The sequence below is a fragment of the Cherax quadricarinatus genome, chromosome 90 (assembly GCF_038502225.1).
Source record: "Cherax quadricarinatus isolate ZL_2023a chromosome 90, ASM3850222v1, whole genome shotgun sequence".
NCBI classification, from domain to species: Eukaryota; Metazoa; Arthropoda; class Malacostraca; order Decapoda; family Parastacidae; genus Cherax; species Cherax quadricarinatus.
The window spans coordinates 6,677,131-6,693,059 of NC_091381.1; the positions used below are offsets into that span (position 1 = coordinate 6,677,131).

At 40.3% G+C, this 15,929-nt stretch overlaps 1 protein-coding gene across 1 annotated transcript in view; it reads left to right on the plus strand.

Moving 5' to 3' along the window:
• LOC128694679 (adipokinetic hormone/corazonin-related peptide receptor variant I) overlaps positions 1-15,929 on the plus strand; it is a 230,821-nt gene that overhangs the window by 191,654 nt on the left and 23,238 nt on the right. Inside the window, exons 6-7 of the mRNA XM_070104285.1 lie at positions 3,236-3,374; positions 6,953-7,143. Of these exons, the coding sequence (XP_069960386.1) occupies positions 3,236-3,374; positions 6,953-7,143 (330 nt within the window). The remainder of the gene's footprint in view (positions 1-3,235; positions 3,375-6,952; positions 7,144-15,929) is intronic.

Consider the following 15,929-nt stretch of genomic DNA (forward strand, 5'->3'; position numbering starts at 1 on the left):
GAAGGTAGGAGGGAGTAAGGGGTGTGAGAATAAAAGTTCCCAGAATAATTAAGGCACTTGCCACACTGCTCACTGTGGAGGCTCTCCCATCATTAACAGTTCCATTTCCCCTCTGCTTCATTTTTTCCCCTTTTCCCCTAATTTCTCATTCCTGTTTCCTCTTTCCAAAATACCAGGAAATTCAGTATCAAGTAACAAGTGCAAGGTTACACTACGTAAGGTTCTTTTGGGTATATACAGACACATGCAAATGAACCCTACCATCTTATAAATTACATTCTTATACGTCTTGGTAGTGTCAGGTTTCAACGGCTGGTTACAGACCTGAAGATTTACAAAAAATCAGAACTTAGCAAACTTATAAACAAGAAAATATAGGTGTAAAATAAATGTAAACAACAGCTTGGAAGATTTGAAAGTTTTTATGAAACCAACAAGATGTGAGAAGAGACACTTATGTACAGATCAGGACATTTAGTACAGGAAACGTTTCGCCACAAGTGTCTTCTTCAGTCCTTTAGGACTCACACACACACTATTTACAAATGCCTTTGACAATTAGTAACTAACAAAAGAGGCCAAGTAATGAGTAATGATATCATCTTCTGAGATAAATTATTGATTATTTAACCCTCATGTGTTATGTAATATCCATTGTGCTATATATTGTATATTGAACATACTCATTATAATTTAAAAAAATAAGTGAAAATTAAGGAAAAGTATCGTTATCGGCAGAAAATTGGGTATCAGTATTAATACTGGTAAAATTTATGGTATCGTCCCCCTCCCTAATAGTTAACGTTACGATCCCAACTGATTGAGGAAAGGATAAGGTAAGATAATAATTAGTCCATATACTGCTTGTCAGCCCAGCACTAAGTGGGAACTCAGAGACCGGCCGTATAAGTGTTTTGAAAGAAATCTTCAGCGTTCAACAGTGTATACAAATTAGCGAGCAGGAAGATGTAAGACGAGGTAGTTACCAAGTTTCCGGCGGTTGTGGTCGATGGCCGCTCACGTTCAAGTTGGAATTTCCTGTTTTTAATGTTTGCATTTTGGATGCAGTTGAGGACATTTGAGTGTTTTTATTGTACATAGCTCATGGTGGTCAAGAGCTTGGCTAGGTGTTTAGTTGGAGTATCTGCTACTTTGTAGTGGAGATGAACATCTGGGGTTGCTGGCAGTGATGTGAAAAAAGTTTCTTTCCTGGTCCTGAACGTTTTAGGATGTAACATATTTGGTGGGGGAAAGTTTTAGTTAGGAAAGTTTGTGTCTCATTTGCCTTTGGGTCGGTATTTTTTACATTTGCTTTGCCTCTTTTTCCTTCTTCCATTTCTTTTCTTCTTTTTATGTCTTTTTCCTCCCCTCTCTTTTTTCCTACTATTTTTACCTCTCCCTCTTATATTTTTCACATAGTCTCTTAATTCCATTTGATTTCCCTTTGTCCTTGCTTATTATTTACTTGTTCTCGATGTATCTCTCATAAATCATATTCTTTATTTTATAAGTTCTTCTATTGTTCTTACATCAAGGTTGCTGAAATTCTCTCACTTTCAATTCCTAATGGTTATAATTAAAATCTTTAAAGGAGTGAAAGCCAGTGGAAAGCCTCGGTCAGATGACCAAAAGCTCCAGCTCCGGGCCATTACATGACTAAGACCCGCATCAGGAAACATTTGCCCTGTTTGCTGACAAACCTCACCTTACCTAATTTAATTCTCTCACTAACAATCTCCCTACGATTCCAGGTAATCTTATTCAGAGATAATTCCCTTATAACTCTATCAAAGAAATCTCATTGGTGAATTGATAAAAATAAATGTTTGATTATATTATTCCCAGCCGGGGACGTCAGTGAGCCTTAAGCATGATAACAAACTATTTCATTCTGACATCAAAAGCTATTTTTATATCAATGCACGACGTAGAAACAAACGGGTATATACAGAGGAAAATCTCAGTCATCATAACTGGGAAGAAACATGGCTTGTAAAAAAAGGTTGGCTAGCTTTGGAGGCATTTGTGGCCGAGGGGTGAAGCGCATTACTTGGGAACCTTGCCAGTCTTCCTGTAGTGGGTTCGAATCCTACTAAATGCGATCTTTCTCTGTATATACCCGCCTTTTTCTGATTGGTGCAGCACTGATACTGATATATATATATATATATATATATATATATATATATATATATATATATATATATATATATATATATATATATATATATATATATATATATTGTGACGATTAAGTAAAACTGGTCGATTTGCAAGAATTCATTTATAGTTATGTTTTTTCTAAAATTTTCTCTTGTACTTTTAAAGATTTTTTTCATTTATGTTAATGTAAAAATTAGTAATTTTTTGCCATAAGAACCTTAAAATACTTACCTAACCTTATTACAACAAGCGCAATTTAATTTAGCCTAATCCAACTAAATATATTTCAGATAAGTTTATTCGTTAAGTTCAGAATGATTTTTGCGAAATTATTGCATACAAAAATTTTCGCCTGCCTTATTCGGCAAGAAGAGCGTTAAGCGAATTCAGCCTATTTGGCAAAATAAACCAAAAATTAATAAAACAGAAGAGCGAAACTTGCAGTGTCGCTGGGAAGGAAGTGATACGCCCTAATCAACAAAGCTCGTAGAAAAACGGTGGCTGGCCTGGCACTGAAGTTATTATTCTTCAGCAAACAATTGCGACCACAGGAAAACAACCTACAAGATAGTTATTCACAAATTCACATAATAATTCACAAGTACAAGCAAGCTTTTACTCTCACATGGCCCTCATCGTTCATCTGAGCTTGTCTTTGCACATAACTTGACCTGACCACTACTACTAGTACTACCACTTCCACTACCAGCGTTACCGCTACTACTACTACTACTACTACTACTACTACTACTCCACTTCTTTCTTCCGCTCTCTCTGTTCCATCCAAATCCCTTTTGCCCATATACACTGACGCCCTGGCCTTCGTGTGTTAGTGTGACTTGTTAATGGTCCAAGTCGGCCCGAAACATCATCATAAGCTTTTCTTTCTCCTATGTGCGGGTTATTTGTGTATTGTTCCAGTCACGGTATTGTGGCTTTTTATTCTCTCGCTAAATTTCATTTGATCTTCCTTTCTCCCCCTCTCTGTTTTCACATCTGTTCTTAATAAATTACTTTAAATCTGCTCTCACCTGTTACCCTTCATCATGAGAACGTTCTTTCTCCATGATAGGTACTGCTTCGATAGGCCAGCTGCGTCACTGCTGGACGAGAAGGTCAAGAATGGTCTCTTCATCTTTGCTTGTTTCAATTCCTGTGTCAACCCAATTGTCTACGGCATCTTCAACTTCTGCAAGAAGAAACAACCAATAGTAGGTATATATGTGTGTCTGTACTCACCTAATTGTGGTTGCAGGTGTCAATTCATAGCTCCTGGCAACGCCTCATTACTGGTCGCCTGTAGGTCAGTCCGTGCTCTGCGAGCATTATTATACCTCTTCTTAAAGCTATGTATGGATCCTGCCTCCACTACCTCACTTTCCAGACTATTCTACTTTCTGACAACTCTGTGGCTCAAGAAATACTTCCTAACATCCCTGTGACTCATCTTAGCCTTCAACGTCCAATTATGACGCCTTGTTGCTGAGTCCCATATCTGGAACATTCTGTCTTTGTCCAGCTTGTAAGAACCTCGCAGTACTTTATATGTCGTTATCGTGTCTTCCCTATCCCTCTTGTTCTCCAGAGTCGTGAGGTTGATTTTACTTAACCTCTCCTCGTAGGACATACCCCTTAGCACCGGCAATAGTCTTATTGCAAACCTTTGCACATTCTCTAAATTCCTGACGTTGTTGGCCAGGTGTGGGTTCCAAACTGGTGCTGCATAGTCCAGTATGGGTCTGACGTACACGGTGTAGAGTCCTGAACGACTTCTTACCGAGGTGTCGGAATGCAACTCTTAGGTTTGCTTGTCGCCCATATGCTGCAGCAGTTATTTGGTTGATGTGCGCCTCAGGAGATGTTTTCGGTACTGTACTCACCTTAAGATCATTTTCCTTGAGTGAGGTCTGTAGCTTCTGGCCCCTTAGCCCGTACTCTGTCTGCGGTCTTCTTTGCCCTTCCCGATCTTCATGACTTTGCATTTGATAGAGCCAGTTGCTGGACCAGGCTTGCATCCTGTCCAGGTTCTTTTGTAGTCCTTCCTGACCCTCATCTGATTTAATCCTCCTTAACTTCAAATCACCTTCAAAAAGGGACACTTCTGAGTCTATCCTTTCCGTCATGTTATTCACATATACAAAAAACAGTACCGGTCCTACGAGTGACTCCTGTGGAGTCCTGCTCGTCACAGTAGCCCACTCTGACACCTCGTCACGTACCATGAATCGTTGTTGCCTCCCTGTTTGGTATTCTATGAACCCTTGCAGTGCCTTTCATGTTATGTGTGTCTGATCATCTAGCTTTTGCACCAATCTCTTGTGTGGAACTGTGTCACAAGCCTTCTTGCAGTCCAATAAAATGCAGTCTACTCACCCCTCTCCCTCTATCTTGTCTTACTTCCATTACTCCGTCATAAAACTCTAATTGGTTTGTGACACAGGATCTCCCTTCCCTGAAACCATGCTGGTTGTCGTGCATAAGGTTCCTCTTTCCAGGTGCTCCACCACTCTCCTCCTGATGAACTTCTCCATGACTTTGCATAATATACATGTCAGTGGCAATGGTTTGTACTTTAATTTCACGTGTCTACCTTTTTTTCTTAAAAACTGGGACTACATTTGCCGTCTTCCATACTTCAGGTAGTTGTCCATTTACAATGGAAGTGTTGAAGATTGTTGTTAGCGGCATAGTGCCTCTGCTCCCTCTCTAAGGGTACACAGAGAGATGTCCGGCCCCACAGCTTTTGAGGTATCTAGTTCACTTAGCAGCATCTTCACTTCCTCTTTGGTTGTGTGTGTTTCGTCCAGCACTTGTTGGGTAACTGACTATTCTGGCTTTCTGCAGTCGTTCCTGTCTCTACTGTAAATACTCCTTTAATATTCATATTCAGCTCCTCACATTCTTCTCTGTCGTTTCTTTTGAACTCCTCCCTTCCTTCCTTCCTTCCTCAGCTTGATTACTTGGTTTTTGACAGTTGTTTTTCTCCTGGTGTGGCTATAAGAGCTGAGGGTCATACTTGGCTTTCGATGCTATGTCGTTTTCGTATTGCCACCGGACTTCCCTCCTTATCTCTGTATATTCGACTAATCGAATATGCAGAAATAAGGAGGGTCCTTTGTCTGCAGTTTTTCCATTCTCTAGTGCACTTAGGTTTTGCCTCTCTACACCTTTCGTTGAACCAAGGGCTCGTTCTGGTCTTCCCATTATTTTTACTGCTCTTGGGAACGAACCTCTCCTCTTCCTCCTTGCATTTTGTCATCACGTAGTCTGTTATTTCGTTTACTGATTTTCCCACAAATTCTCTTTCCCACTGAATCTCTTGCAGGAAATTCCTCATGTCTGTGTAGTTCCCCCGTTTGTAGTTAGACTTCTCCCATCCTGCTCCTCCTTCTCTTTCCACTTGCAACTCTACTATGTATTCGAAGCTCAGAACCATATAATCCCTAGCTTCGAGAGGCCTTTCGTATGTGAAATCCTCGATGTCTGAACTACTTAGGGTGATTACGAGGTCCAATCTTGCTGGTTCATCCTCTCCTCTCTTTCTGGTAGTGTCCCTGACATGTTGATGCACGAGGTTTTCGAATACCGCCTCTGTCAACTTGGCTCTCTACGTTTCGGGTCCACCTTGCGGGTCCAGGTTTTTCTAGTCAATCTCCTTGTGATTGAAATCACCCATAACTAGTAACTTTGCCCTCCCCATGTGAGCCTTTCTGGCCACCTCGGATAGTGTGTCCACCATTGCTCTGTTGTTCTTTTCATATTCTTCTCTTGGCCTCCTGTTGTTCTGTGGTGAGTTGTACATCACTGTAATCACCACTTTAGGGCCCCCAGACTGAACTGTTCCTGTCATGTAGTTCATTTCGCCCATTCTGTCCATTCCTTCCATTTTTTTCAAATCCCCAAAGTTTTTTGATGAGCAGTGCAACTCTTCCTCCCCCTCTGTTTCCTCTATCTTTCCTAAGAATCTAATATCTAGTTGGAAAGATGGTATCTCTTATCTTCCCTGTGAGTTTCGTTTCTGTGAATAATATGATGCCAGAGGACGTCTCTTTGATTCCTTCATGCCACTCCTCGCATTTATCTGTTATTCCGCCCACGTTTCTGTGCCAAGCCATAAACTTCTCTTTTAATACTGTGGTTTGAGGGGTACATTGGTTTTGGGGAAGCAAGAAACCTGCCAAGGTATTATGGGGGTTGGGGCTGTGGGTACGGCGTGTTGGTTGTTTTGGGTTAGTTTGCTTGTTTGCAGTGAGGCTGTTGGGGTTGATGGCCTTCTGTAGGTGGTTCTGAAGGTTATATTTGCTCTTCCTCCTGGGTCTATGTGTGTGTGTGTGTGTGTGTATGTGTGTGTGTGCGCGCATTTAAACCGAGGTGTTTATTTTTCTGTAGATGTGAACTGAGAGGTGAATATCTCTCAGTAGATATAAACCTAGAAACAAACGTCTCTCACTTTATATACATCATGAGATATGTATCTAGGAGTAAATATATATAAAAATGTTTGTATTATTCTATGCGAATTCACTAAGAGGTGTATATGCGCCGAGTAGTGAATAACATTCATTGTGTATAATCCTAATATATGTGCGCCAAGAATAGTTTATTCCTCTAAGTACGCACAACAAAAGATGGGTATCTCTCAGTGTATATACATAGAGAGAATTCACTTGATCCTTATGTTATTGAGTAATATATTTTTGCTGTTACTGTAAACAAGAACTGCTGCCTGACCGGCTCACTACAAGTCGGCAACATAAAAGTCTAGAAGCTAACCAGCTTGTCACTTCAGACACAGACGTGGCGCTCCACTACCCTCAACACGCAGATCAACTCTCGTAGCTACGAGTATCGCAGTTTCAAGTCTAGTCGTGTGTACTGGAATCGCCAGGACCCAGCCTCCACCCACGCCAATTCCGAAGTTACTGACCGCTCTGCTGAGCTCCTGCTGCCTCAAACACTCAACTCTGTTTCCCGTACTAGGTAAGTATTACTCCCACATCCACAATAGATGAGTGCACATCGTGTGTGAGTGTATATACACGCCAAATTAGTGTACACCAACTCCAGATCAGTGTATTTACTCACCAGATTAGTGTATTTACTCACCAGATCAGAGTATTCCAGCACTAGATAAGAGTACTCTTATATTAGGTGAGTGTATGACCAAAATGTTCTGCATAAATATGCGTATTGTGAATAATTATTGGCTTTCTGCATGCACGACTGAATGTCACTCATCTCTCTGCAAACATTGTACCATGCTGAAATAAAATTATTATTATTATTATTATTATTATTATTATTATTATAAAACAGGTAGAGCGCACGTCCACGCAAAATTAGTGTATACTGACAGCAGATAAGTGTATGCCCACAACAGGTTAATATCAACACTGCAGTATTGGTACAGTACACAGCAAACGCATCGAACGCTCGAAAACTCTGGCAAACCGCATCCCAAATAAATTAATGAATTGAAGTTGTCAGCGAAGTTAGGGGATGGGCAACTTGTAAAATATTAGAGCAGAAAATCCATAAAATCCAGCCATGCCAAAACAACATTTGAATTTTTCTGATATTAGTAACATTACTGTTGTTAAAAGCCTTTTAATTAACTGTTAGAGATGATACTTCACCCTGTCCAAAGAAAATTAATTTCAACAGCCCAAATTCAATTTGTAGCAAGATTGACAGTCAGGATGAACTGATGTAGTTTCTTTAATAAATCTTCCAGACGTTCTGGTGTTGGTTTCATGCAATCCGTTTGTAATCTTGGTTTCAAGGCGCTTAGACGAATGCAAATAGATTTCAACCCCAAAATGCATTAATTTTATACCTGAATAAGCTTCACTTTATACTACAAGTAGCTTAGACATGTACTTTGCAAGGTTCAATGGGTGAATTATAACATCTAACTCGGGAAGCAGATATCCATCAGGCTATATTACAGCGTTCAATATATGGTCTCGTTTCGTTTGGCTTAGTGAATCCCGCGAACTATTACTGCAGCGAGATCGTTTACGATTATGAAATTCACCTCAGCCAGCAAATGCTCGGTTTAAGCATTGTTTAATAAGTTTAATACGCACAGCATCTCTAATATCCACTTCGGGAAAACTCAGTGTACATAACTGATATATTTCGTAATATAAGTTAATTATAATTTGATTGTTTTTTACTCAACAGAGACCAGATACCAAGCTACCTGGATATCGTAAGACCTCAGTGTTATTTTGAAAACTATCAATCTCACGAGGAGTGTCAATAATGTCATCACTTTCAGAATCTATCGGGTACAGGACCAACATAAAAGCTGGGATATTGTATGGGATGTTATATGTTAGTTTATTTAATAAATGCGCTCGGAAAATTATTTATTTTCGTACTCAACTCATAATTACGGTCATTCGCCTTCGACTTGATTTTTTTAAGGGTCTAAATCTAGCTTCGAGAGCATTACCAGGCACTGTTTTCAGTACGAGGACCAGGTTGGCTGCCATTAATGATCGAGTGACTGCTGGTATATGAGACCCGTCCTTCATCTCTCTCTCTCTCTCTCTCTCTCTCTCTCTCTTTCTCTCTCTCTCTCTCTCTCTCTCTCTCTCACTCTCTCTGTCTCTCTCTGGGCCATTTTAATTAGCTGCTGCCAAATCATGGACCTACCTACCTGGAGTCTACCTGAAGGGTATTCCGGGGATCAACGCCCCCGCGGCCCGGGCCACGACCAGGCCTCCCAGTGGATCAGGGCCTGATCAACTAGGCTGTTATTGCTGGCTGCACGTAGTCCAACGTATGAATCACAGCCCGGCTGATCCGACACCAACTAAAGTATCTGTCCAGCACCCTCTTGAAGGCAGCCACGGGTGTATTGGTAATTCCCTTTATGCTTGGTGGGAGGCTTTTGAACAGTCTTGGGCCCCGGACACTTATTGTGCTTTCTCTTAGTGTACTAATGGCGTCCCTACTTTTCAATGGGGTATTTTTCACCGCCTGTTCAGTCTTTCACTTTCGTGGGGAGTGATTTCTGTGTGCAGATTAAGGACCATTTCTACTAGGATTTTCCAAGTGTAGATTATGACATATCTCTCTCTCCTACGTTCCAGCGAGTTCAAGTCAAGTGTTTCCAAGCGTTCCCAGTAGTTAATGTGTTTGACGGAACTTGTATGCGCAGTAAAGGTTATCTGAACATTCTTTAGATCTGCAATTTCATCTGCTTTGAAAGGAGATGTTAATGTACAGCAGTATTCCAGCCTAGAGAGAACAAATTATTTGACAAGGATAATCACTTGGCTTGGCATCTCTTGTTCTGAATGTTCTCATTATCCATCCTATTATTTTCTTCGCAATTGTGATCGTGGTACAGTTGTGATCCTTGAAAGTGAGATCCTTCGACATTACCAGTCCCAGGTCCTTCACATTAATTTTTCTCTCTATTGTATAATCAGTGTTTGTAGTATACTCACTTCTGATTATTATCTCCTCCAGTTTCCCATAAAGAAATAGTTGGAATTTGTCATATATTTTTCTGTTGCCCACTGGAAAACTTAACGATGATTTTTCCCGAAATCTTTGAATAATGGACGAGGGAGTCAAGCCGGTTTCATATTACGTTCAAGAAAACCAACAAAAGGAAAAACCAGTGTTCCACTATGGCTCTAGGAATCTTATAATAAATTGTAATACGAGTTACAATTAAATCACACCTGGACGACACCTTAAATAACCCTAAAAATCTATGTAGCATAGAAGGATTGCAAGCAGTATTATCACGCAGTGCTTCGCAAGACAACGTTGAGATACCATTATTGGGGTAATCGTGGGGAAAACAGCTTAGGCAAACCATACCCCGGCCGGGATTGAACCCGCGGTCATAGAGTCTCAAAACTCCAGCCCGTCGCGTTAGCCACTAGACCAGCTAGCCACAATAAGATTCGTCCAACTAGGTATATTTCTACACCATAGGAAGGTTAGCTGGAGATTCGTCTGTAAAAACTTGCATTTGTGGTCACAGTGGTGCCTGTGCTAAGCTTCCTATGGTGTAGAAATATACCTAGTTGGATGAATCTTATTGTGGCTAGCTGGTCTAGTGGCTAACGCGACGGTCTGGAGTTTTGAGACTCTATGACCGCGGGTTCAATCCCGGCCGGGGGTATGGTTTGTTTGCAGTCGTGTCATTACGATTTCGTGAGCTTAGGCAAACACCTAACGGTGAATATACAAGGTCGATATATCACAACACTGCCACAATTTCATACCCCCCAATTTCATACCCCCCAGTTTCATACCCCCCAATTGTGACTTGACAAGCCTTAATAACACTGGCCAAAAAAGATGTCAAGAGATACCATACAACAGTCAGAAAATAAAACTAAGTTCTTAATGTTATCTTTTTAAATTTACATTCACAAGACACACCTTTCTGCTTCACCAACAGATAGTCTGGTGGATATAAAAATATTTAACATCGCTTATTGAGTCAGAGTAAAATGGGAGGGTGTAGAGCTTCATCGCAGACAAAAATTCTGGAAACATTAATTAAATTTATGAGGGTGAGCCAAACCATGCGCAAACATCGCACAAAAAACAGTTATACATCATATGTATATGCCAGTGATTCACTCATTCTTGCAAGGTGACTTGGAGTTGAATAATAAGTTGTATTATTTACTGACTTCCTTCGTGATGGGCTAAGAACAACCAGATAAGCATTTTATGAGTGAGCTCTGTCTATATATCTTGTGAAATTTGTGCCTTCACTTTAATGACCGTGTATAGGAACTCGACAAGTGTGTAAAACCAAGTATAAGTGAATTATATACTAAATACTGAGGAATATAGCAGTGCAATACACACCGGAGTTCCAGAAGAAAATAACTATATGTATGTGAAACTCATACTATTCCAGTACTGTGAAATGCACGCGTCGCCACCTTCACAGTTGAACATCAAAATGGTATACAATACCGACAGGTTGTTAGGTAAGACACATATGCAACAGTTAGTCAGGAACTATCAGATAGTTCCATAGTCAGGAACTATCAGATAGTTCCTGACTATGGAACTGAACTTCTCCAGGCCGAGGGACTGACAACCTCAAATTCTACGACTTTAAGGGTGATGGACTGATTACATCGTCTTCACATCTCTACTGTTCCTGCCTACTTTCTGTATTCGACTGAAGAAGCCTACTGTGTAGGCGAAACGTTTCGGAATAAAGTTGTCTAACTGTTGCATATGTGTCTTACCTAACAACCTTCACAGTTACTGACGGAATTTTCACCTGGAATTGATCTCGCCTGCTTGATTCCTATGCCGTCTGTGCTGAGCTGACATAAGTCAGCCGAGTACGGAGCTGTGATTATAGAGCTGTGCCCTCTTCTTCATGTAGCTGGAGGCAATGCCAGGGAACATGACCCAGCCTGTTACAATAAGTACTTACTAAATCTTCGAGGGGCCTGGTATCAGGACTGTTGATTGTGTTGACAAAGTCTTATTCCTTGTATTACTGAAAGGACGTAATGGAGGTCTTCTTATGATCCTTCCCACTCAGATAAAAATGCAACAGGATTTTCATGTATTGTTTTGACTCGCTCTACATGGCTGCCTGGTTTTCAAAGACATTAAAATATGTTTTTAGGTCAGGCTTTTCATATTTGAGAAGAAATGGTGCTGCATTACGGATATTAAAACCCAGCCACCGCTCCTTATTCACTCCATTCCGGTCCCTTTCTCTATGGAAATTTTGTTCACCAACATTCATTCCATCTTAAAGTTTTTCTCACTGTCACCGCTCTGAGCAAGTAATCGCTGGTCAGCTAACAATGCTTATTGCTTTCTGATCAACTTGAGCACTGATGCCGCAACACTGAGTCTTAACTGAATGTATAGATGATTCCTGTTGCTCATCACCGCCGCTGATACGTTTTTTTTTCTTAAGTAGGGCAACCCTAGACCCCAACAAATTAGCCCATGTTGTTGGTCACTGCCGTTATCTTTAAGCAGATTGCATATAGTCAGTAGAATCTGGAGAAATTAGTAGCCCCCGATTTTATCCTCACTATTCCTATTCTTGTAATGTCAGAATATTTAGTGGATCCATAAATTCTTTAGGTCAAAGTCGCCTAAGTATGATTTTTTTTTTCAAGGTTTCGTCTGCGCTCTTTGATCTTGGTGTCTATCCTGGGGAAGACTTGAAGAGTGAGTAATGACAGGCCACAAGATTAAATAAATATGTGTATGTAAAAAAGAATGATCAACTACTAGGAAAAAACTGTATTTCATATATTTTTTAATGTATTTCCTTTGATGTATAATTAACAGTAGCCTAAATTTTAAGGCTCTACGTGACATTTCGATCTCATCAAAAAAAAAAATATTAATGAAAAAATTGCTTATCTTGGTCCTTCCAGGGCACCAGAATATCTACAGACACAGAAAATAAAAAGAATAAATAACATCTTGGGATGCACACTTTTCCTAGTGCTGGTCAATTCTACGTCTCAGAGAATCCTGACTCATTCATTCTGATAGTAATCATGTTGCCAAGTCGTAGTAGCTCGGTACATCTTGTCATGCCAAGCGGACAATAAGAATCCTTCTTTATCTCAAAACTGTGACGTTCTGGGGGATTTTGCCACACACACACACACACACACACACACACACACACACACACACACACACACACAAGCGATCCTTAGAGATTCTGGGCCCTTAAAGAGGGAGCAGAAATGCTGTGCATGCCACTAACCACAATCTTCAACATAGCCCCTGAAATTGGGCAACTACCTGAGGTATGGAAGATGGCAAATGTAGTTCCCATTTTTAAAAAAAAGAGACAGAAAAGAGGCACTAAACTATAGACCAGTGTCACTGACATGTATAGTATGCAAAGATTATCAGGAGGAGAGTGGGGGAGCACCTGGAACGGAACATGGAAGGCAAATCCTGTGTCACAAACCTTGTGGAGTTTTATGACAAAGTAACAAAGGTAAGACACGAGAGGAGAGAGAGGGGTGGGTTGATTGCATCTTCTTGGACTGCAAGAAGGCCTTCGACACAATTTCTCAAGAGAGATTAGTGCAGAAGCTAGAGGATCAGGCGCGTATAACACGAATGGCACTGTAATGGATCAGGGAATACCTGATAGGGAGGCAACAATGAGTCATGGTACGTGATGAGGTATCACAGTGGGCGCCTGTGACGAGCGGGGTCCCACAGGGGTTAGTCCTAGGACCAGTGTTGTTCTTGGTATATGTGACTGACATGGCGGAAGGGATAGACTCAGAAGTGTCCCTGTTTGCAAACGATGTGAAGTTAATGAGAAGAATCAAATCAGGTGAAGATCAGGCTACTCGAATTTAACCCTGCCAAATGCAAAGTCATGAAGAGCGGGGAAAGACAAAGAAGACCGCAGACAGAGTATAAGCTGGATGGCCAAAGACTATAAACCTCGCTCAAGGAAAAAATTCTTTGGGTGAGTATAACACCGAGCACATCTCCGGAAGCACACATCAAACAGATAACTGCTGCAGCATACGGGCGCCTGGCAAACCTGAAAATAGCGTTCTGGTACCTTAATAAGGAATTGTTTAAGACACTGTACACCGTGTACGTAAGGCCCATACTGGAATATGCAGCTTCAGTTTGGAACCCACACATAGTCAAGCACGTGAAGAAATTAGAGAAAGTGCAAAGATTTGTAACAAGGCTAGTACCAGAGCTAAGGGAAATGTCCTACGAAGAAAGGTTAAGGGAAATCAGCCTGATGACACTGGAAGACAGGAGGGTTAAGGGAGACATGATAAAGACATACAAAATACTGCGTGGAATAGGTTAGGTGGACAGAGACAGGACGTTCCAGGGAGGGGACACAGAAACAAGGGGTCACAATTGGAAGTTGAAGACTCAGATGAGTCAAATGAAAGTTAGGAAGTATTTCTTCAATCATAGAGTTGTCAAGAAGAGGAATAGTCTAGCAAGTGATTTAGTGGAGGCAGGAACCATACATAGCTTTAAGGCGAGATATGATAAAGCTCATGGAGCAGGGAGAGAGAGAACCTAGTAGCGATCACTGAAAAGGCGGGGCCAGCAGCTGAATCTCGACCCTTGCAACCACAATTAGGTGAATTAGGTGAGTACACACACACACGCAGACACACAGTTTGCAGACGATGTGAAACTAATGAGAATACAAGCGGAGGAGGATCAGATAAACCTACAAAGGGATCTGGACAGCCTGGAAGCCTGGTTCGACAAATGGCTAGTGGAGTTCAACCCCAGCAAATACAAAGTTAGGAAGCTTGGAGAAGGACAAAGGAGACTGTAGTGTATGTCAGACCCATATTGAAGTATGCAACACCATTATGGAACCCACTCCTTGTCAAACACTTCAAGAAACTAGATTAAGTGCAAAGGTTTGCAACAAGACTAGTCCCGGAGCACAAGGGTTTGTCCTACGAAGAGAGGTGAAGGGAACTCAAGCTATCAACACGGGGACACAGGAAGGATAGGGAGGACATAACATACAAAATACTAACAGGATTTGACTAGGTGGATAGGGACAGAATGTGTCAGAGATGTGACACAGCAACAAGGGGTCACAACCGGAAGCTGAAAACTGAGATAAGTCGCAGAGATGTTAGGAAATGCTTCTTCATTCATAGACTTGTCACAAAGTGGAGCAATGTGGAGAGTGATGCAGTGAAGGCAGGATCCATATATAGCTGTAAGAAGAGGTATGATACAGCTCATGAAGTAAGGAAAAAGTGGACCTAGTACCGACCAGTGAAAAGGAGGGGCCAGGAGCTGTGTCTCGATTCCTGCAACCACAATTAGGTGGTTGCTTTGCATATATATATATATATATATATATATATATATATATATATATATATATATATATATATATATATATATATATACATATATATATATATATATATATATATATATATATATATATATATATATATATATATATATATATATATATATGCAATAAGATCACAGTAAACAGGTGATTTCAGAATATGCAAAACAACCACTCTGAAAGAATAGAGAAATTCCAAGCGCTTTCGTGACTACTCACATTATCAAGGAACTATGAAAGTAAAGCATCCAAGGAAGCTATATAAGGGGTCTGGCCAGCACCTCACTGTCAGATTACACAACGGTTAAACACCTGACGCGCGCCGACCCAACTTGGATAGGTCCTTTGCACAACTCACCCCACAAACTATTCTACCCAAGAAAATTTAAAAATTATTTGTAAAGTGTATTATTAAATTCTTCCCAAATTCTATTAATTATAAATGGATCTAATTTATATAAACCAAAGGAAATATTCATATTATTGTCAAAACTGCTTTTTATGAAACAAGATTCAATTATATTCCTGTCGACCATGGACTTGCTTGATACTACTTTCTCAACTTTTTGAAAATCAATTGAATGGTTAAAATCTCTTACATGAATAAATAAAGCATTGGAATCTTGTCCAGTTCTAATGCTATATTTATGTTGTTTTAATCTTAGTTCGAGATTTTTACCAGTTTGACCGTAATAAACTTTATCGCAAATTTTACAAGTAATCTTATAGACACATCCATCAGCATTTTGGAGGGAATTCTTTATCAAAAGTTTTTTTACTGTATCAAGATTTTTGAATACAACTTTAATATTAAAAGTCTTAAGAAGAGAAGGCATATCAACCAAGTTTTCATGGTAAGGGAGAACCAACATATTTTTAGTTGAATAAGGCTGGT